Source organism: Leucoraja erinacea, chromosome 22, assembly GCF_028641065.1.
Source record: "Leucoraja erinacea ecotype New England chromosome 22, Leri_hhj_1, whole genome shotgun sequence".
Taxonomy (NCBI): Eukaryota; Metazoa; Chordata; class Chondrichthyes; order Rajiformes; family Rajidae; genus Leucoraja; species Leucoraja erinaceus.
This window is the reverse complement of record NC_073398.1, coordinates 35170816-35191659: the sequence shown is the minus strand read 5'-3', so window position 1 is coordinate 35191659 and position 20844 is coordinate 35170816. Positions and strand designations below refer to the sequence as shown.

Here is a 20844-nt window from a genome sequence, read left to right as displayed (position 1 = left end):
ACACTGTACACACACACACACTGTACGCGCACACACTGCGCACACACACACACTACACACACACACACTATACACACACACACACACACACACTGTACACACACACTGTATATACACACACACACACTGTATACACACACACTACGCACACACACACTGTACACACACACTACACGCACACACTGAACTTTTTACTCTCATTCATTACATTGTTTACACTGTACTGTGTTTAGATATTGTGTTGAGCTGCTGCAAGCAAGAATGTCATTGTTCTATCTGGGACACACGACAATAAAACACTCTTGACTCTCTTCAGAGTTTTTATGATAATTCTTTTTAATGACCAAAACAAAATTCTCCCAAAGTTAGACACAAATGCTGGAGAAACTCAGCGGGTCAGGCAGCATCTATGGAGCGAAGGAATAGGCGACGTTTCGGGTCGATACCGTTCTTCAGACAAAAAGATGCTGCCTGACCTGCTGAGTTCCTCCAGCACTTGTGTCTAACTTTGGGAGAATTTTATTTTGGTCATTAAAAAGGAATTGCCACAAAAACTCTGAAGAGAGCCAAGAGTGTTTTATTGTCATGTGTCCCAGATGACATTCTTGCTTGCAGCAGCACAACACAGTATGTAAACATAGTACAGTGTAAACAATGTTATGAATGAGAGTAAAAAGAAAGTGCAGTGTGTGTGTGTGTACAGTGTGTGTGTTTTTTGTTGTTGTTGCTCCAGATGTGCAGCACCTGCAGTTCCTCGTGTCTCCATCAGCCCATGTCCTGCTCTCTCCAGAGTGTGCCGGGTTGGCAGGGGTTAAGTCTCAGCAGGCTGCGACTTCCTCGTTGTGCAGAGCGAGTGATATCGGCAGAAGCACACAGCCACACGCAAGAGGAATCGATTTAAGTTCTCAGATTTCCCCATCTCTCCCTCTCTCTGTTGGAGAGAGCTTTAAATAAGGAACCTTCCCATCGCTATTCGTGGAATTAAGAATGCCACTAGGACGTGGTAAGTTTGTGCATGTTTTATTTTGTGTGGTGTGGGGGTGGGGTGGGGTGGGGGCATTTGCAATCCAGGGCGAGGTTGTTTTGAAAGGTTCAAGAGAAACAAGGTGGTGTGAAGTTTTTCTGAAGCGTTTGTGGTTGGGGCCGGCCGGCCGGCGTTGGGGAATTCCAGCCTGGTTAGTTTCAGGGGCTGTGGGGTGGAGGGGGAGGGGGAAGGGTGACCCAATGCCTTCACTGTGACAAAAATGCAACACATCACAGGTTGGGATGAGTCCTTCCCGTATTTGGTGTTCATTTACAACCAGGAAACAACCTGGGGCTGCTGAAGAAAATGATTCAAGATTCAAGAGAATTTATCGTCATGTGTCCCAGATAGGACAATGAAATTCTTGCATTGCTTCAGTACAACAGAATATAGTAGGCATAAATAAATACAGAACGGAACTAATCAGTGTGTCCATGCGCCATATACACACACACATAAATAAGCAGATAAAGTGCAATAGGTTATTAAAGTTCAGATTTTTGTTTGAGTTGAGTTTAATAGCCTGATGGATGGGGAAGTAGCTGTTCTTCAGGCTCCTGTACCTTCTACCTGAAGGTAGCGGGGAGATGAGTGAGTGGCCAGGATGGTGTGGGTCCTTGATGATGCTGCCAGCCTTTTGAGGCAGCGACTGCGATAGATCCCCTCGATGGAAGGAAGGTCAGAGCCGATGATGGACTGGGCAGTGTTTACTACTTTTTGCAGTCTTTTCCTCTCCAGGGCGCTCAAGTTGCCGAACCAAGCCACGATGCAACCGGTCAGCATGCTCTCTACTGTGCACCTGTAGAAGTTAGAGAGAGTCTTCCTTGACATACCGACTTTCCGTAATCTTCTCAGGAAGTAGAGGCGCTGATGAGCTTTCTTAATAATTGCATCAGTGTTCTCGGACCAGGAAAGATCTGCATGCAGGACATGGGGGATTCAGAGGTCCTGTCAATAGACAATAGGTGCAGGAGTAGGCCATTCGGCCCTTCGAGCCAGCACCGCCATTCAATGTGATCGTGGCTGATCACCCACAATCAGTACCCCGTTCCTGCCTTCTCCCCATATCCCTTAACTCTGCTACCCTATCCATGTACTTGTCCAAATGTTTCTTACACCAATTAAATGGGAACCCATTTGACTAGCATCGTACATCAAGTAGACATACGTGGAAACAGGCCCTTTGGCCCAACTTGCCCACATTTGACCAGCTTCTTCTTCTTGCGTATGGCGTTCACAGTCTAAAGTTGTAAGACAACTTGTTCTGTTTGTTGTTTAAGAAGGAACTGCAGATGCTAGAAAAATGAAAAATCGAAGGTAGACAAAAAATGCTGGAGAAATTCAGCGGGTGAGGCAGCATCAATGGAGCGAAGGAATTGGCGACGTTTCTGGTCGAGACCTTTCTTCAGACTGGATGCTGCCTCACCCGCTGAGTTACTCCAGCATCTTTTGTCTAGAAACATAGAAAATAGGTGCAGGAGTAGGCCATTCGGCCCTTCGAGCCTGCACTGCCATTCAATATGATCACGGTTGATCATCCAACTCAGTATCCTGTACCTGCCTTCTCTCCATACCCTCTGATCCCTTTAGCCACAAGGGCCACATCTAACTCCCTCTTAAATATAGCCAATGAACTGGCCTCAACTATATTCTGTGACAGAGAATTCCACAGATTCACCACTCTGTGTGAAAAATATTTTTCTCATCTCGGTCCTAAAAGATTTCCCCTTTATCCTTAAACTGTGACCCCTTGTTCTAGACTTCCCCAACATCGGGAACAATCTTCCTGCATCTAGCCTGCCCAACCTCTTAAGAATTTTGTAAGTTTCTATAAGATCCCCCCTCAATCTTCTACTATCCATGTAACTGTCCAAATCTCTCTTGAACGAATCAAATTGGAACACATTTGACCAGAATTGTCTATCAAGTAGTCACAGAATCATACAGTGGGGAAACGGGCCCTTCGGCCCAACCTGCCTAACCTGTCCCATCTACACTAGACTCACCTACCAGCATTTGGTCCCTATCCCTCCAAACCTGTCCTATCCATGTACCTGTCTAAATGTTTCTTAAACATAGCGATTGTCCCAGCCCCAACTACCTCCTCCGGCAGCTCGTTCCATACACCCACCACCCTTTGTGTGAAAATGTTGCCCCTCAGGTTCCTATTAAATCTTGACCCTTCATCTTGAGCCTATGTCCTCTGGTCCTCGATTCCCCTACTCTGGGCAAGAGACTCTGTGCATCTACACGATCTATTCCTCTCGTGATTTTGTACACCTCTATAAGATCACCCAGGCGATTTATTAAAAGCTGGGATGAATGTGGAGAGTATGGATCAGGGGGAGACAGGGACAGAGCCAACACCAGGACTGGAATCAGCTCCCAGAGGTGGTGATGGAGGCAGCAATAATATTTAGAGTCATAGAGTGAGACAGCATGGGAACAGGCCCTTCGGCCCAACTTGCCCACACCGACCAACCTGTCCCATCTACACTAGTCCCACCTTTGGCCCGTATCCTCCTAAATTCATGTACATAAGTCTTAGAAGCAGAATTACGCCGTTCGGCCCAAGCGGTAGAGTTGCTGCCTCACAGGTTCGATCCTGACGCTGTCTTTACGGAGTCTGCACGTGCTCCGGTTTCCTCCCACACTCCAAAGACGTACAGGCTGGTCCGGTAAAATTGTAAATTGCCCCCATTGTGTAGGATAGTGCTGGTGTACGGGGTGATCGCAGGGCAGCGCCTTTTTCCCCCCACACAGTATTTTTAAACTCTTAAAAAGTCTATACTATACCTCCACTTTCAGTAAATGTTTGTTCTAACTGATGTTGAACCAGTTTTACAGTAAGACTATTGGCCGTGGAGGTTCATGAGTTCTAGGGGCAGAATTAGGCCATTTGGCCCATCAAGTCTACTCCGCCATTCAATCATGGCTGATCTATCTCTCCCTCTCAGTCTTTGTGGACTGTACAACAGAATTGATCTATTACATCTGAAAACTGAATATGTTCGTTGCCAGGGGAACGGCCTGCCATCAACTCCCTCAGTACAAATATGTGCTCTATTAAATGTTTGCAATCTGTCTCACTAAGAATATTAAACAATATGCTGACGGCAAACATCAAGGAAAGACGTAAACATCCTTTGTACCGAACGATATCTAGCATGCAAACGCTAAGGACTTTGTGAGTCATTTGCAGCGTAATAAATCTACCCCATCTATGGAAGACGTCAAAGATATCAGGAAATACGTAAATGCAGGTTTGTAGGTTAATTGGCTTTGGTAAAATTGTCCGTAGTGTGTGTTAGTGCGGGGATCGCTGGTCGGTGCGGCCTGTTGCCATGTTGTATCTCTAAAGTCCACACAATATGTTTGTGTCTTATTTTCTATACCAGCATCTGCATTTCAGTTCTTGTTTCTACATCAAACCTGGTTCTGGTTCTTGATTTACACTTCCCCGATCTAAAAATATAAAGTTGCCCCTCGGGTTCCTATTAAATCTTCCCCCTCGCACCTTAAACCTATGTCCTCCGCTTCTTGTTCCCCCCCTGCTCTGGGTAAAGGAGTCTATGCATCCACCCCATCTCTTCCCCTCGTGATTTTATACACCTCCATATGGTTTCAGCGGGACCCTGTTACAAATTCGCATTCGAAGCTCCGTGGATGGGGTCATTGAAAGATAAGATTGTTGTAAATATTTACTTTTCCTCTCACTGGTCTGGGCTATTCCAGCTTTCCCAGAAACTCCGTTAGAGATTCTTGCACCACTCCAGTTAAATGTGGAATGTTGACAACACTGATGTTCAGAGATACGCCATGGAAACAGGCCCTTCGGCCCAACGAGTCCATGCCGACCATCGATCACCCATTCACACTAGTTCTATGCTATCCCACTTTCCCATCCACTCCCTATAAACTCGCACCTCACCTGGCTGATCATCTAAAACCAGTACCCCATTGCTGTTTTCTCCCCAGATCCTTTTATTCCGTTAGCCCTCCGAGCTAAATCTAACTCTCTTTTGAAAACATCCAGTGAATTGGCCTCCACTGCCTTCTGTGGCAGAGAATTCCACAGATTCACAACTCTCTGGGTGAAAAGTTTTTTTCCTCATCTCAGTCCTATAATAATAGATTCAGATTCAGATTCAGATTCAACTTTAATTGTCATTGTCAGTGTACAGTACAGAGACAACGAAATGCATTTAGCATCTCCCTGGAAGAGCGACATAGAATATGATTTCAATAAATTAATCTATTTACATGCATACAGTCATAGTGTTTTTCCTGTGGGAGGAGTATCCAGGGGGGTGGGGGTGATTGGCAGTCACCGAGGTACATTGTTGAGTAATGTGACAGCCGCAGGGAAGAAGCTGTTCCTGGGCCGGCAACGGAAAGACCTGTAACGCCTCCCGGTTGGTAGGAGGGTAAACTGTGTCCATGGTTGGGGTGAGAGCAGTCCTTGATGTACAGTATACAGTATAATATCTATCTCTATACATAAAACTGTATTTATTTGTTTGTGTGTAATCAAACACTCAACGATGCGGTAACGGTAGAATTTTTACATATTCCGGTAGACATTTTTCCCCATGAAGCCCAAAATCACCTTATGTGAGGATTTTATGCTTTATTTCTCGAGTTATTAATGAAAATGTTCAAAATTCGGTCAAAACTTTGAATTTAAGAAAGACTGTCTTTCGCTGATGACGTCACAATGGGTCTGCATGCCTTCTTCCTCGTGCTGCGAGTGACGTCACCCCAACCCTCCCTCCTCCCCCCCCGTTATTCAAAGGACGCAGCCGGAGATGAAGTCAGACCCTGGAATGAAGACCAAAGATCATAGCTGAAGACTGCGGCAGCCCAACTCGCGGTCCTTTGGTCAACACACACCCCACCCGCACCCTCGCCGCCTCGCTCGGGGTCCTCGTGTTGGTGTATGGTGGGCAGGTTGCTGCCGCTCTCTGCCTGTCACTGGCCTCTCTCTGCACCCTGCCCTCTGCCCTCTGACTCTACCCCCTCTCTACCCCCTCCCTCTCCCTCTCTAGCTGTGCCGGCGAGTTTGGGGCTATGCGTGAGAGGATAGAGCCAGGGATGGGGTAAAAGGAACGAATGAATAATATTAATATAATATCAAGGGGAGTGGTTAGTGTGTGTGTGTGTGATCCTGCAGGCTACCGCATTCGGGGCACCTTACTCACCAATCGCCTGGGGTGTGCAGTAGCAAGTTTTGTTTGATTTGACAAAGTAATTTCCTTAATAAACTTTAATTAACTTTCTACCCCCCTGGGGCCAGCGGTGGCGGCTACTTCCGTGTGTACGTGACTGGCGTTACAAAGGGCACCCAACGGGTCCTCAGCTGCGCGCGCGCAGTTGGAGGATGGTTGCCGGGTGTACTTGACTGGTGTCACAACTAAAAGTGTCATCCTGTATGTATGTATGTATGTATGTTCCTGAAATACAGCCCAAATGGTACAGGATAGTGCAACAATTTTTGGGACGCCTTACTCACCATTTGCCTGCGGTGTGCGGTAGCAAGTTTCGTTCAATTGTACAAAGTAATTCCCTTTATTAACTTTAATTAACTTTTTTTACCGTGTACGGCACTGCGGTCCCACTTGCCGGGCCCGTCAGCCGCGCCTGCGCAGTTGGGGGAGGGTTGCCCGTATCCGCAGGTGCGCAGTGTGTACTTGGCTGGCATCTCTTCAAGGGTCGGGATGGCAGAGGCTCTGTACATGTAGGATTGTGGATCAGGTGGCAATTAGTTTTATTCCTGGATACCTTTCACTAATCACTAATCTGCAGCTCAGCTATAAAGGCTCAGGAGAGAGTAAACGGCTTTTGTGCTATTCCTGGACGATGGAATCGTTGCTTTGCCCAGGGGTATCGACTGCACTGAAATAGCCCAGTAAACCGATGTAGCAAATTAGCCAGCTCATTAAATATAGTGCACGGGATAAAATCCAAACTAATCACCTTTGAGGCACCTTCTAACTCCTAAGCAACCAAAGTCTGCTCCATGTTCACTGGATATATAGTGTAGAACAGTGCAGCACAGGAGGGGGCCCTTCGGCCCACAATGTCCATGCGTGTCGCTGCCTCACAGCACCAGAGACCCTGGGTTCGATCCCGACTACGGGTGCTGTCTGAACGGAGTTTGCACGTTCTCCCTGTGACCTGCGTGGGTTTTCTCCAGGTGCTCCGGTTTCCTCCCACACTCCCAAGACGTGCGGGTTTGCAGGTTAATTGGCTTTGGTTAAATTGTCCCTAGTGTGTGCGGGATAGTGTTCGTGTAGGGGGTGATCGCAGGTCGGCGTGGACTCAGTGGGCCAAAGAGCCTGTTTCCGCGCTGTATCTCTAAACTAAACTAAAGTGTATCGCGGCAGGACGCGCTATGATATCTCCACTTCTGACAGTCGTCACGTAACTGAGGATTGACATTAGCAGAAGTGGGCAGTGACACTGAGTCCGTGCGGTATTAATCCCCTGCATCCTGTAATGACACAGCTCACACCGATGATCTGAATCACCACTTTAACCTTCCTCCTGACACTATACTTGACGCCATTCACAATCTGCAACATCAGCTCGCTGCCTCTTCCTGTGCCAGAGCTGTTCACCATTTGTGGGTTTAGTTTAGAGATACAGTGCAGAAACAGGCCCTTCGGCCCACCGGGTCCGTGCCGACCAGCGATCCCTGCCACACTAACGCTATCCGACACACACTAGGGATAAATTTACATTTATACCAAGCCAAATTAACGTGCAAACCGGCACATCTTTGGGATGTGGGAGGAAACTGGAGCACTCCGTGGAAATCAAGGAAACAATCAAAAGTGCTGGAGTAGCTCAGCGGGTGCAGCAACATCTATGGAGCTAAGGAAATAGGCAACGTTTCGGGTCGAAACCCTTCCGGGTTTCGGCCCGAAACGTTGCCTATTTCCAGAAGGATTTCGGCCCCGAAACGTTGCCTATTTCCTTCGCTCCATAGATGCCGCTGCACCATAACTGAGCGGGTCAGGCAGCATCTGTGGAGAACATGGATAGGTGACGTTTCACAGAGTGCTGGAGTAACTCAGCGGGTCAGGCAGCATCTGTGGAGAACATGGATATGTGACGTTTCACAGAGTGCTGGAGCAACTCAGCGGGTCAGGCAGCATCTGTGGAGAACATGGATAGGTGACGTTTCACAGAGTGCTGGAGTAACTCAGCGGGTCAGGCAGCATCTATGGAGCTAAGGAAATAGGCAACGTTTCGGGCCGAAACCCTTTCGGGTTTTGGCCCGAAACGTTGCCTATTTCCAGAACGATTTCGGCCCCGAAACGTTGCCTATTTCCTTCGCTGTGAAAATGTGTTTCCTCGTCTCCGTTCTAAATGACTTGCCCCTTATTCTTAAACTGTGGCCCCTGGTTCTGGACTCCCCCAACATCGGGAACATGTTTCCTGCCTCTAGCGTGTCCAAACCCTTAATAATCTTATATGTTTCAATAAGATATCCTTTCATCCTTCTAAATTGCAGAGTGTACAAGGTGGGGATGGCAGAGGCTCTGTACATGTAGGATTGTGGATCAGGTGGCAATTAGTTTTATTCCTGGATACCTTTCACTGCTCACTAATCTGCAGCTCAGCTATAAAGGCTCAGGTGAGAGTAATCTGCTTTTGTGCTATTCCTGGACGATGGAATCGTTGCTTTGCCCAGGGGTATTGACTGCACTGAAATAGCCCAGTAAACCGATGTAGCAAATTAGCCAGCTCATTAAATATAGTGCACGGGATAAAATCCAAACTAATCACCTTTGAGGCACCTTCTAACTCCTAAGCAACCAAAGTCTGCTCCATGTTCACTGGATATATAGTGTAGAACAGTGCAGCACAGGAGGGGGCCCTTCGGCCCACAATGTCCATGTGGGTTGCTGCCTCACAGCACCAGAGACCCTGGGTTCGATCCCGACTGCGGGTGCTGTCTGAACGGAGTTTGCACGTTCTCCCTGTGACCTGCATGGGTTTTCTCCAGGTGCTCCGGTTTCCTCCCACACTCCCAAGACGTGCGGGTTTGCAGGTTAATTGGCTTTGGTTAAATTGTCCCTAGTGTGTGCGGGATAGTGTTCGTGTAGGGGGTGATTGCAGGTCGGCGTGGACTCAGTAGGTCAAAGAGCCTGTTTCCGCGCTGTATCTCTAAACTAAACTAAAGTGTATCGCAGCAGGACGTGCTATGATATCTCCACTTCTGACAGTCGTCACGTAACTGAGGATTGACATTAGCAGAAGTGGGCAGTGGCACTGAGTCCGTGCGGTATTAATCCCCTGCATCCTGTAATGTCACAGCTCACACCCAGACTGACTCCTGGGATGTCAGGACTTTCAAATGAAGAAAAGACTGGATAGACTCGGCTTGTACTCGCTAGAATTTAGAAGATTGAGGGGGGGATCTTATAGAAACGTACAAAATTCTTAAGGAGTTGTACAGGCTAGATGCAGGAAGATTGTTCCCGATGTTGGGGAAGTCCAGAACAAGGGGTCACAGTTTAAGGATAAGTTTTAGGACAGAGATGAGGAAAACATTTTTCACACAGAGAGTGGTGAATCTCTGGAATTCTCTGCCGCAGAAGGTGGTTGATGCCAGTTCATTGGCTATATTTAAGAGGGAGTTAGATATGGCCCTTGTGGCTAAAGGGATCAGGGGGTATGGAGAGAAGGCAGGTACAGGATACTGAGTTGGATGATCAGCCATGATCATATTGAGTGGCGGTGCAGGCTCGAAGGGCCGAATGGCCTACTCCTGCACCTAGTTTCTATGTTTCTATGAGCTGAATCACCACTTTAACCTTCCTCCTGACACTATACTTGATGCCATTCACAATCTGCAACATCATCAGCTCGCTGCCTCTTCCTGTGCCAGAGCTGTTCACCATTTATGGGTTTCATTTTAGTTTAGTTTAGAGATACAGCGCGGAAACAGGCCCTTCGGCCCACCGGCTCCGTGCCGGCCAGCGTTTCCCTGCACGCTAACACTAGGGGCAATTTTACATTAATACTGAGGGTCACCGTTGAGGTAGATAGTAGTTCAGGACCGCTCTCTGGTTGTGGTAGGATGGTTCAGTTGCCTGATAACAGCCGGGAAGAAACTGTCCCTGAATCTGGAGGTGTGTGTGCGTTGGTTTTCACACTTCTGTACCTCTTGCCCGATGAGAGAAGAAGAGGGAGTGGCCGGGGGTGAGACTGGTCCTTGATGATGCTGCTGGCCTTGCCGAGGCAGCGTGAGGTGTAGATGGAGTCAATGGAAGGGAGGTTGGTTTGTGTGTGGTGGTCTGATGCTTGGGGAAGTGCTGCATGATACCATGTCTAGGTGGTGTGGTTTGGTGCTGCAGTTAAGGCCTCTCCCCATCGGAGGGCAGCGTTGTCCTATCTTAGTGCTTCAAGGAAAACACACAGAGTGCTGGAGTAACTCAGCGGGTCAGAGTGCTGGAGTAACTCAGCGGGTCAGGCAGCATCTGTGGAGAACATGGATAGGTGACGTTCCACAGAGTGCTGGAGTAACTCAGTGGGTCAGGCAGCATCTGTGGAGAACATGGATAGGTGACGTTTCACAGAGTGCTGGAGTAACTCAGCGGGTGCAGCAGCATCTATGGAGCTAAGGAAATAGGCAACGTTTCGGGTCGAAACCCTTCCGGGTTTCGGCCCGAAACGTTGCCTATTTCCAGAAGGGTTTCGGCCCGTAACGTTGCCTATTTCCTTCGCTCCATAGATGCTGCTGCACCATAACTCAGCGGGCCAGGCAGCATCTGTGGAGAACATGGATAGGTGACATTTCTGGTCAGGACACTTCTCCAGTCTGAAGTACAGACATCAGGCGTAGTCTAGAACCCGGGTCTCTGGCACTGTGAAGCAGGAATTCTCCCGCTGCGCACCGTGCCGAATAATGGAGTAGACTCGATGGGCCGAATGGCCTAATTCTGTTCCAATGACATATGATCTTATGAATCTATGTTGACACAGAAAGCTGCAGTAACTCAGCGGGACAGGCGGCATCTCTGGAGAGAAGGAATGGGTGACGTTTCGGATCGATGAAACGTCACCCATTCCTTCCCTCCAAAGATGCTGCCTGTCCCGCTGAGTTACTCCAGCATTTTGTGTCTACCAGCATCTGCAGTTCCTTCCTACACATTTTGAACCCAAGTACTTCTGTCAGGTCTCAATAGGCAATAGGTGCAGGAGTAGGCCATTCGGCCCTTCGAGCCAGCACCGCCATTCAATGTGATCATGGCTGATCATCCCCAATCAGTACCCCGCTCCTGCCTTCTCCCTGCAAGGAAAAACATTCCAGATAGACCGGTCCGAGCCTGTTTGTTGTGTGAGGTGTCTCCTCTAGAGACCCCACCTCAGTCTGTACTCTCTGCCCTCCCATCCCACCTTCTCCGTGAGAACAAGGAGGGGTGCTGGTAAATCCTGCCTGCTGACTCACTGGTGTAAGCAAGAACTGCAGATGCTGGATTAAATCGAAGGTGCTGGCGTAAGTCATTCCTTCGGCAGTTGTACAGGGCCCCAGTGAGACCACACATGGAGTATTGTGTGCAGTTTTGAACCGCTAATTTGAGGAAGGACATTCTTGCTATTGAGGGAGTGCAGCGTAGGTTTACAAGGTGAACACAAGATGCTGCCTCACCCGCTGAGTTTCTCCAGCATTTTGTCTACCGTTGATCTGGAGGCTTTGGGAGCACGAGGCATCACGGTGGCACGGCAGGAGAGTTGCAACCTCGCAACGCTGGAGACCCGGGTTAGATCCTGACCTCGGATGCTGTCTGTGTGGAGTTTGCACGTTCTCCCCGTGACCTGCGTGGGTTTTCTCCAGGTGCTCCAGTTTCCTCCCACACCCCAGAGACGTGCAGGTTTATAGGTTAATTGGCTTCTGTAAATTTATAAATTATCCCTAGTGTGTGTAGGATAGTGCTAGTGTACGGGGTGATCACTGGACGGCGTGGACTAGCTGGGCCGAAGGGCCTGTCCCAACGCTGTATCTCTAAACTAAATTATTGTATATAATGGAATACATGCTCGATCAATGGTGTTTTATCATGAATGTTTTATTATTATTAATATTTAATGTTTTCTGAGTCATTCGTAACTCACTGTATGTCATGTTGTTACTTGTGGGCGGAGCACCAAGGCAAATTCCTTGTATGGGAATACTTGGCCAATAAACTTACTTGCTTACATCTAGCATTGACATTTTTTTTTAAAAAGTCTGGTTTTAATTTGATCTGAATCACACTGTACTTGTTTAGATGGATTTCTTGTGTCAGGTCAAGTCAACTTTATTTGTCACAGGATGTGCAGTGAAATGAAAGTGGCAATGCCTGCGGGATTATGCAAAAACAACAGGACAGGACAGAACCAGTATTTACATTAAAAAACACAAGACACAACAGTATTTACGCCCCTGGTGAGATCAGAGTTTACAGCCCTGACGGCCTGTGGGAAGAAACTCCGTCTCATGCTCTCTGTTTTCGCAGCGTGACTGTGGAGGCGTTTGCCTGACCGTAGCAGCTGCAACAGTCCGTTGCTGGGGGGGTAGGGGTCCCCCATTATGTTGCTGGTTCTGGATCTGTACCTCCTGGTGTATAGTTCCCGCCGGAGGTCTGGATCGGGCAGTGTGCTTCAGTTAAGTTATCAATTGTAGCTGTACAGAACGCCACAGGAAAATCCTTTCCCCCTGTGGCTAACTGTACAACTCCTTACCCTGGTGTAGACTGACTCCCCTCCCTCTCCCCACCTTGCCACCTCCCCAATCTTTGCACATTCTGGGCTTTCCACTGTAATTTCATGCTCCATGTATCTGGTTGTGTGTTTATGACTGTTGGCAGATCAATTTCCCTGCTGGGATCAATAAAATTCCGTTGTATCGTGCGGTCACGGTGGTGCAGCGGTAGAGTTGCTGCCTCACGGCGAATGCAGCGCCAGAGACCCGGGTTCGATCCTGACTACGGGCGCTGTCTGTACGGAGTTTGCACGTTCTACCCGTGACCTGCGTGGGTTTCCTCTGAGATCTTCGGTTTCTTCCCACACTCCAAAGTCGTGCAGGATTGTCGGTTAACTGGCTTGGTAAATGTAAAAGAATTGCCCCCAGTGTGTGTAGGATAGTGTTAGTGTGCGGGGATCGCTGGTCGGCATGGACCCGGTGGGCCGAAGGGCCTGTTTCTGCGCTGTATCTCTGAACATGCCGAGGGAGGGGTTTTTTGTTGACCTGGATTTCCTGTGGCGTTCTGTACAGCTACAATTGATAACTTAACTGAAGCACACTGCCCGATTCAGACCTCCTGCGGGAACTATACACCAGGAGGTGCAGATCTAGAGCCAGCAACATTATGGGGGACCCCTACCCCCCCAGCAGCGGACTGTTCCAGCCACTACGGTCAGGCAAACGCCTCCACTGTCACACTGTGAAACCAGAGTGGATGAGACGGAGTTTCTTCCCACAGGCCGGCAGGGCTGTGTGTTTTTCGCTGTGATCTGGATGTTGTTGGTTACTTCAGTAGTAAACACACCACCGGCCGTCTCCGGGGGCAACAGCGACAGCTCCCTGAGGCCGAGCAGGGCAGGTGCTGGCAAGCTTAGTTTAGGTTTAGTTTAGTTTAGAGATACAGCGCGGAAACAGGCCCTTCGTCCCACCGAGTCCGCACCGACCAGCGATCCCCGCACATTAACACTATCCCACGCGCACGCACACATGCAAACGCATACGCACACGCACACACACACACACACACACACACAATTTACAATTTTACCAAAGCCAATTAAACTGTACGTCTTTGGAGTGTGGGAGGAAACCGGAGCTCCCGGAGAAAACCCACGCAGGTCACGGGGAGAACGCACAAACTCCGTACAGACAGCGCCCGTAGTCGGGATCGTACATGGGTTTCTGATAAGGGAATAACGTTTAGTGCAAGGTAAAGCCAGTAAAGTCCGATCAAGGATAGTCCGAGGGTCACCAATGAGGTAGATAGTAGTTCAGCACCGCTCTCTGGTTGTGGTAGGACAGCACGGAAACAGGCCCTTTGTCCCAACTTGCCCATGTTTGGCCCATAATCCAGGGGTGGCACGGTGGCGCAGCGGTAGAGTTGCTGCCTCACAGCGCCGGAGACCCGGGTTCGATCCTGACTACGGGCGCTGTCTGTACGGAGTTTGTACGTTCTCCCCGTGACCTGCGTGGGTTTTCTCCGGGATCTTCGGTTTCCTCCCACACTCCAAAGACGGTGGGTTTGTAGGTAAATTGGCTTTGGTACAAATGTAAAATTGTTGTGTGTGTGTGTGTGTGTGTGTGTGTGTGTGTGTGTGTGTGTGTGTGTGTGTGTGTGTGTGTGTGTGTGTGTGTGTGTGTGTGTGTGTGTGTGAGTGAAGGTGTGTGTGTGTGTGTGTGTGTGTGTGTGAAGGTGTGTGTGTGATAGTTTTAATATGCGGGGGCCAGCATGGACTCGGTGGGCCGAAGGGCCTGTTTCCGTGCTGTATCTCTAAACTAAACGAATAGTCTGTGTTGTTCTCCGTTGATGTATTCGCTGTCACCAAGCAACAGCCTGAATCATCTCCTTGCGATGTTATTGCATCAGTGTGTGTGTGTGTGTGTGTCTATTTTAACTCTGACACAATGAGAGAACGGACTGCATGCACCCACTCTGCATTCACAGTGACTCATGCAAGGTGCGGAGAGGTGACCTCACCCCACATTCTGTAGAAGATCCTGCACGTTTTACTGTTTGTCTCCTTTAACTACACATTTTTCCCCTCCCAAATGTTATCTTAATAAGACCAGAGCACTTCGCCAGCCTGCCAGTGTTTTAGCTCAGTTTGGGAAAAGTTCAGTTTGAGATTTTGAGTTTAAAAAGTAGGAATAACAAACTGCAGATGCTGGTTTATACCAAAGATAGTTGCAAAGTGCTGGAGTAACTCAGCGGGTCAGGCAGCATTTCTGGAGAGAAAGGATGGGTGACGTTTCGGGGCAGGTGTGAAGAAGGGCCCCAACCCAAAACATTACCTATCCATGTTCTCCAGAGATGCTGCCTGACCGCTGAGTTAAGGCTCTGTCCCACGGTACGAGTTCATTCCAAGAGCTCTCCCGAGTTTAAAAAAAAAATCAAACTCGTGGTAAGCACGGAGAATGAACGTAGCGGGTATGTCAGAGCTCGGGGACGTCTCTTAGCGTCTCGTAACGCTAACGGCAGGCAAGCTCGGGAAGAAAAATGTCCACGAGAGCCCCAAATACCTACGAGCGGCCATTACCGTAAATCTCCGAATTCGAATCAGGGCAAACTCGGGAGAGCTCTTGGAATGAACTCGTACAGTGGGACAGGGCTTTTACTCCAGCACTCTGCGAAACGTCACCTATCCATGTTCTCCACAGATGCTGCCTGACCTGCTGAGTTACTCCAGCACTCTGCGAAACGTCACCTATCCATGTTCTCCACAGATGCTGCCTGACCCGCTGAGTTACTCCAGCACTCTGTGAAACGTCACCTATCCATGTTCTCTACAGATGCTGCCTGACCCGCTGAGTTACTCCAGCACTCTGTGAAACGTCATCTATCCATGTTCTCCACAGATGCTGCCTGACCCGCTGAGTTATGGTGCAGCAGCATCTATGGAGCGAAGGAAATAGGCAACGTTTCGGGTTGAAACCCTTCTGGAAATAGGCAACGTTTCGGGCCAAAACCCGGAAGGGTTTCGACCCGAAACGTTGCCTATTTCCTTAGCTCCATAGATGCTGCTGCACCCGCTGAGTTACTCCAGCACTCTGTGAAACGTTACCTATCCATGTTCTCCACAGATGCTGCCTGACCCGCTGAGTTACTCCAGCACGTTTCATCGACCTTGAGTTTATTTTAATTCAGTTAGAAAGATACAGCTCTGAAACAGGCCCTTCGGCCCAACGAGTCCCTGCCGACCATCGATCACCCGTTAACACACTAGTTCTATGTTATCCCACTTTCCCGTCCACTCCCTACACACCAGGGAGCAATTTACACAGGGCCGATTAACCTAAAAACCTGCACGTCTTTGGGATGTGGGTGGTCGGTGTGGACTCGATGGGCCGAAGGGCCTGTTTCTGCGCTGTATCTCTAATCTAAACTAAAATCACTTCCCAACCAGAACATAGAAACATAGAAAATAGGTGCAGGAGTAGGCCATTCGGCCCTTCGAGCCAGCACCGTCATTCAATATGATCATGGCCGATCATCCAGAATCAGTACCCCGTTCCTGCTTTCTCCCCATATCCCTTGATTCCGTTAGCCCTAAGAGCTACAACTAACTCTCTCTTGAAAACATCCAGTGAATCGGCCTCCACTGCCTTCTGTGGCAGGGAATTCCACAGATTCACAACTCTCTGGGTGAAAACGTTTTTGCTCATGCAAACACCATACAGACAGCACCAGAGGTCAGGGTCGCACCCGGGTCCTTGGCGCTGTGAGGCAGCAGCTCTACCCGCTGCACCACCGTTGCGAGAGTAGCTTTAATTGTGGAATAATTCCTCTAATTATCTTCCCCAGTTTTACTGAATCAGTGGGCCAGACTACACCACTTATTTAGCCACTCAGAACAAACCTTGGCCAGTGTTACCCCTATTGCTTTTCAGTCTGGCTCTCTGAATCCCAGCCAATTGTGTAGCCTTAATGGAACTCAGATGTTGCCCTGTGGTTTAATGCCTGATTCATTATGCCCTGTCTGGCAAGCAAAACGTGCATGTATGCACACACACACCCTTACACACACACACACACACCCTTACACACACACACACACACACCCTTACACACACACACACACACACACACACACACATACACACACACACACACACACACACACACACACACACACACACACACACACACACACACCCTTACACACACACACACCCTTACACACACACACACACACATACACGAACACACACACACACACACACACACACGTACATACACAAACACACACACACACACACTCTTACACAAAACACACACCTTGACACACACACACATACACCCTGACACACAAACACATCCTTACACACACCCTTACACAAACACACACCTTCACACACACACGTGCACCTTGACACACGCACACACCCTTACACACACACACACCCGTACACACACAAACACACACACCCTTTACACACACACACACCCTTACACACACACACACACGTACACCATGACACACACACACCCTCACACACACACACACACACACACACACACCCTCACACACACACACCCTTACACACACACACCCTTACAGCCACATTTACACACACACCCTTGTAGCTTCAGGATATTAGGAACATTAGTCGGGTAACACTGCACGTTGACTCTAAGCTTCCACTCATTCTCACCTCCACCACTGTGTGTATTACCTGTATCATTCTCTCAGTGCAGGAAGGAACTGCAGATGCTGGTTTACACCGAAGGTAGACACAAGATTCTGGAGTAACTCAGCGGGACAGACAGGAAGGCAAGAGGTGCCATTTCATGTCGAGCCCCTTCTTCAGTCTGAGGAAGTTAAATTATAGGAATTATTCTGGAATTAAAACAACTCTTGGCACGGCGGCGCAGCGGGTGGAGCTGCTGCCTTGCAGCGCCAGAGTCCTGGGTTTGATGCTGACCTCGGGTGCTGTCTGTGTGGAGTTTGCACGTTCTCATGGGTTTCCTCCAGGTGCTCCGGTTTCAATAGACAATAGGTGCAGGAGTAGACCATTCGGCCCTTTGAGCCAGCACCGCCATTCAATGTGATCATGGCTGATCATCCACAATCAGTACCCCGTTCCTGCCTTCTCCCCATATCCCCTGAATCTGCTATCTTTAAGAGCCCTATCTAGCTCTGTCTTGAAAGCATCCAGAGAACCGGCCCCTACACACACTAGGGACAATTTACATTCATACCAAACCAATTAACCTACAAACCTGGGAGAGACACAAAAAACTGGAGGAACTCAGCGGGACAGGCAGCATCTCTGGAGAGAAGGAATGGGTGACGTTTCGGGTCGAGACCCTTCTTGAGACCTGTACGTCTTTGAAGTGTGGGAGGAAACCAAAAATCTCGGAGAAAACCCGCGCAGGTCACGGGGAGAATGTAATGTAGATGGTATGTGGACTAGTGTTGATGCCACATGTTGGTCGGTGTGGGTCAGTTGGGCTGAAGGGTCTGTATCACTCTATGACTTGAAGGAGGGAAATTTGCTGGGATAATTGATGAACTTTTTTTTTTTTTTAATCACTCAAGTAAATGATTTAAAACATTATAGATACAGTGTGGCAACAGGCCCTTTGGCCCACCGAGTCCGTGCAGTCCAGCTACACTAGCTCTAACCTACACACACTGGGGACAATTGGCAACTTTTACCAAAGTCAAACCCGCACGTCTTTGGAGTGTGGGAGGAAACCGGAGCACCCGGAGAAAACCCACGCGGTCACGGGGAGAACGTGCAAACTCCGTACAGACAGCACCCGTGGTCGGGATCGAACCCGGGTCTCCGGCGCTGTGAGGCAGCAACTCTACCACTGCGCCACCCTGTGGACACTCTTGGCATCATGTTCGGCACAGACGAGATGGGCCATGGTGGCTGTTCCTATGCTGTACTGTTCTATGTTCTGGATAGGGAAGGGGGGGGGGGGGTACTCCCTAGAATTTAGAAGATTGAGGGGGGATCTTATAGAAACTTACAAAATTCTTAAGGGGTTGGACAGGCTAGATTAAGGAAGATTGTTCCTGATGTTGGGGAAGTCCAGAACAAGGGGTCACAGTTTAAGGATAAGGAGGAAATCTTTTAGGATCGAGATGAGAAAAACATTTTTTACACAGAGAGTGGTGAATCTGTGGAATTCTCTGCCACAGAAGGTAGTTGAGGCCAGTTCATTGGCACCGTTATTGTTTGGGGTTTTTTTTCTGGGTTTTGTTATATTATTTATACGATTACATATTGTGTTGTGCTGCAGCAAGCAAGAATTTCATTGTTCTATCTGGGACACATGACAATAAAACACTCTTGACTCTTGAGTCCAAGCCAACCATTAATTCACACTAGTTCTATATTCTCCCACTTTCTCGTCCACTCCCTACACACTAGGGGGCAATATACAGAGGGGAAGATTAACCTACAAACCCGCACGTCTTTAGGATGTGGGAGGAAACCGGAGCGCCCGGAGAAAACGACAATTTTCACACAGAATCTGTGGAATTCTCTGCCACAGAAGGTAGTTGAGGCCACAGTTCATTGGCTATATTTAAGAGGGAGTTAGATGTGGCCCTTGTGGCTAAAGGGATCAGGGGGTATGGAGAGAAGGCAGGTACAGGATACTGAGTTGGATGATCAGCCATGATCATATTGAATGACGGTGCAGGCTCGAAGGACCGAATGGCCTACTCCTGCACCTATTTTCTATGTTTCTATGAGTAGGAGGGTAACCAGAGTGGGGGGTTGAGGGGAATTGAGGGAGGGGGTGGTTGGGGGTGAGCGGGGACAGTGGAAATGTGAACCAGGTGGGAGAGGAAGAGGAGAGGGTGAGCGAGGGAAACTGGCTGAAGAGGAGAGTGGAGGGGGAGGGGAGGGTGGAACCAGATGGGTAATTGGCGATTCTCTGCTGATGGAGCTGAGTTAACGATGTGCGTCTCCAGATTCCTGTAAAATCTGGAATGCAGTAAGTCGGGAATCTCCACATAAATGCTGCAATCCCGTGAAACGTGCAGCTCAGTAAAATCAACTGAAGGTCTGGTTTAGCCACAGACCTGCAGCCAGGGGTCCTTTAGATTTGTGGCAGGAAGGAACTGCAGATGCTGATTTAAACTGAAGATAGACACAAAATGCTGGAGTAACTCAGCGAGACAGGCAGCATCTCTGGAGAGAAGGAATGGGTGACGTTTCGGGTCGAGACCCTTCTTCAGACTCAGTCTGTGCTGTACTATACTGTGTGTTCCATGATTTATTTCAAAGCAGCCCAGAGTCATAGAGGGATACAGTGCAGATTAGTGCGGGTGTCAGGGGTTATGGGGAGAGCATGAGAATGGGGTTAGGAGGGAGTGATCGATCAGCCATGATGGGCCGAATGGCCTAATTCTGCTCCTGTCACTTATCATCATACGAAACGGGCCCTTTGGCTCAACTTGCCCACACCAACCAACATGTCCCAGCTACACTAGTCCCACCTGCCAGCATTTGGTCCATATCCCTCCAAACCTGTCCTATTCATGTACCTGTCTAAAGTTTCTTAAAATGTTGGGATAGTCCCAGCCTCAACTACCTCCTCCAGCAGCTTGTTCCATACACCCACCACCCTTTGTGTGGAAAAGTTACCCCTCAGATTCCTATTAAATCTTTTCCCCTTCACTTTAAACCTGTGTCCTCTGGTCTTCGATTCCCCTACTCTCAGCAAGAGACTCTGTGTGTCTACCCGATCTATTCCTCTCATGATTTTGTACACCTCTATAAGATCACCCCTCATCTTCCTGCGCTGCAAGGAATAGAGACCCAGCCTGCTCAACCTCTCCCTGTAGCTCACACCCTCAACTCCTGGCAACATCCTCGTAAATCTTCTCTGTACCCTTTCCAGCTTGACAACATCTTTCCTATAACATGGTGCTCAGAACTGGACACAAGACTCTAAATGCTGTCTCACCAACGTCTTGTACAACTGCAACATGACCTCCCAACTTCTATACTCAATACTCTGGCTGATAAAAGCCAATGTGCCCAAAGCCTTGTTGACCACCTTGTCTACCTGTGACTCGACCTTCAAGGAACCATGCACTTGTACTCCTAGATCCCTCTG

General features: G+C 48.8%; 1 protein-coding gene across 1 annotated transcript in view; it reads left to right on the top strand.

The window, feature by feature from the left end:
• The first annotated feature begins 828 nt into the window (after positions 1 to 828).
• pfkfb3 (6-phosphofructo-2-kinase/fructose-2,6-biphosphatase 3) overlaps positions 829 to 20844 on the top strand; it is a 63233-nt gene continuing 43217 nt past the window's right edge. Inside the window, exon 1 of the mRNA XM_055653459.1 lies at positions 829 to 1003. Within this exon, the coding sequence (XP_055509434.1) occupies positions 988 to 1003 (16 nt within the window). The 5' untranslated portion in view covers positions 829 to 987. The remainder of the gene's footprint in view (positions 1004 to 20844) is intronic.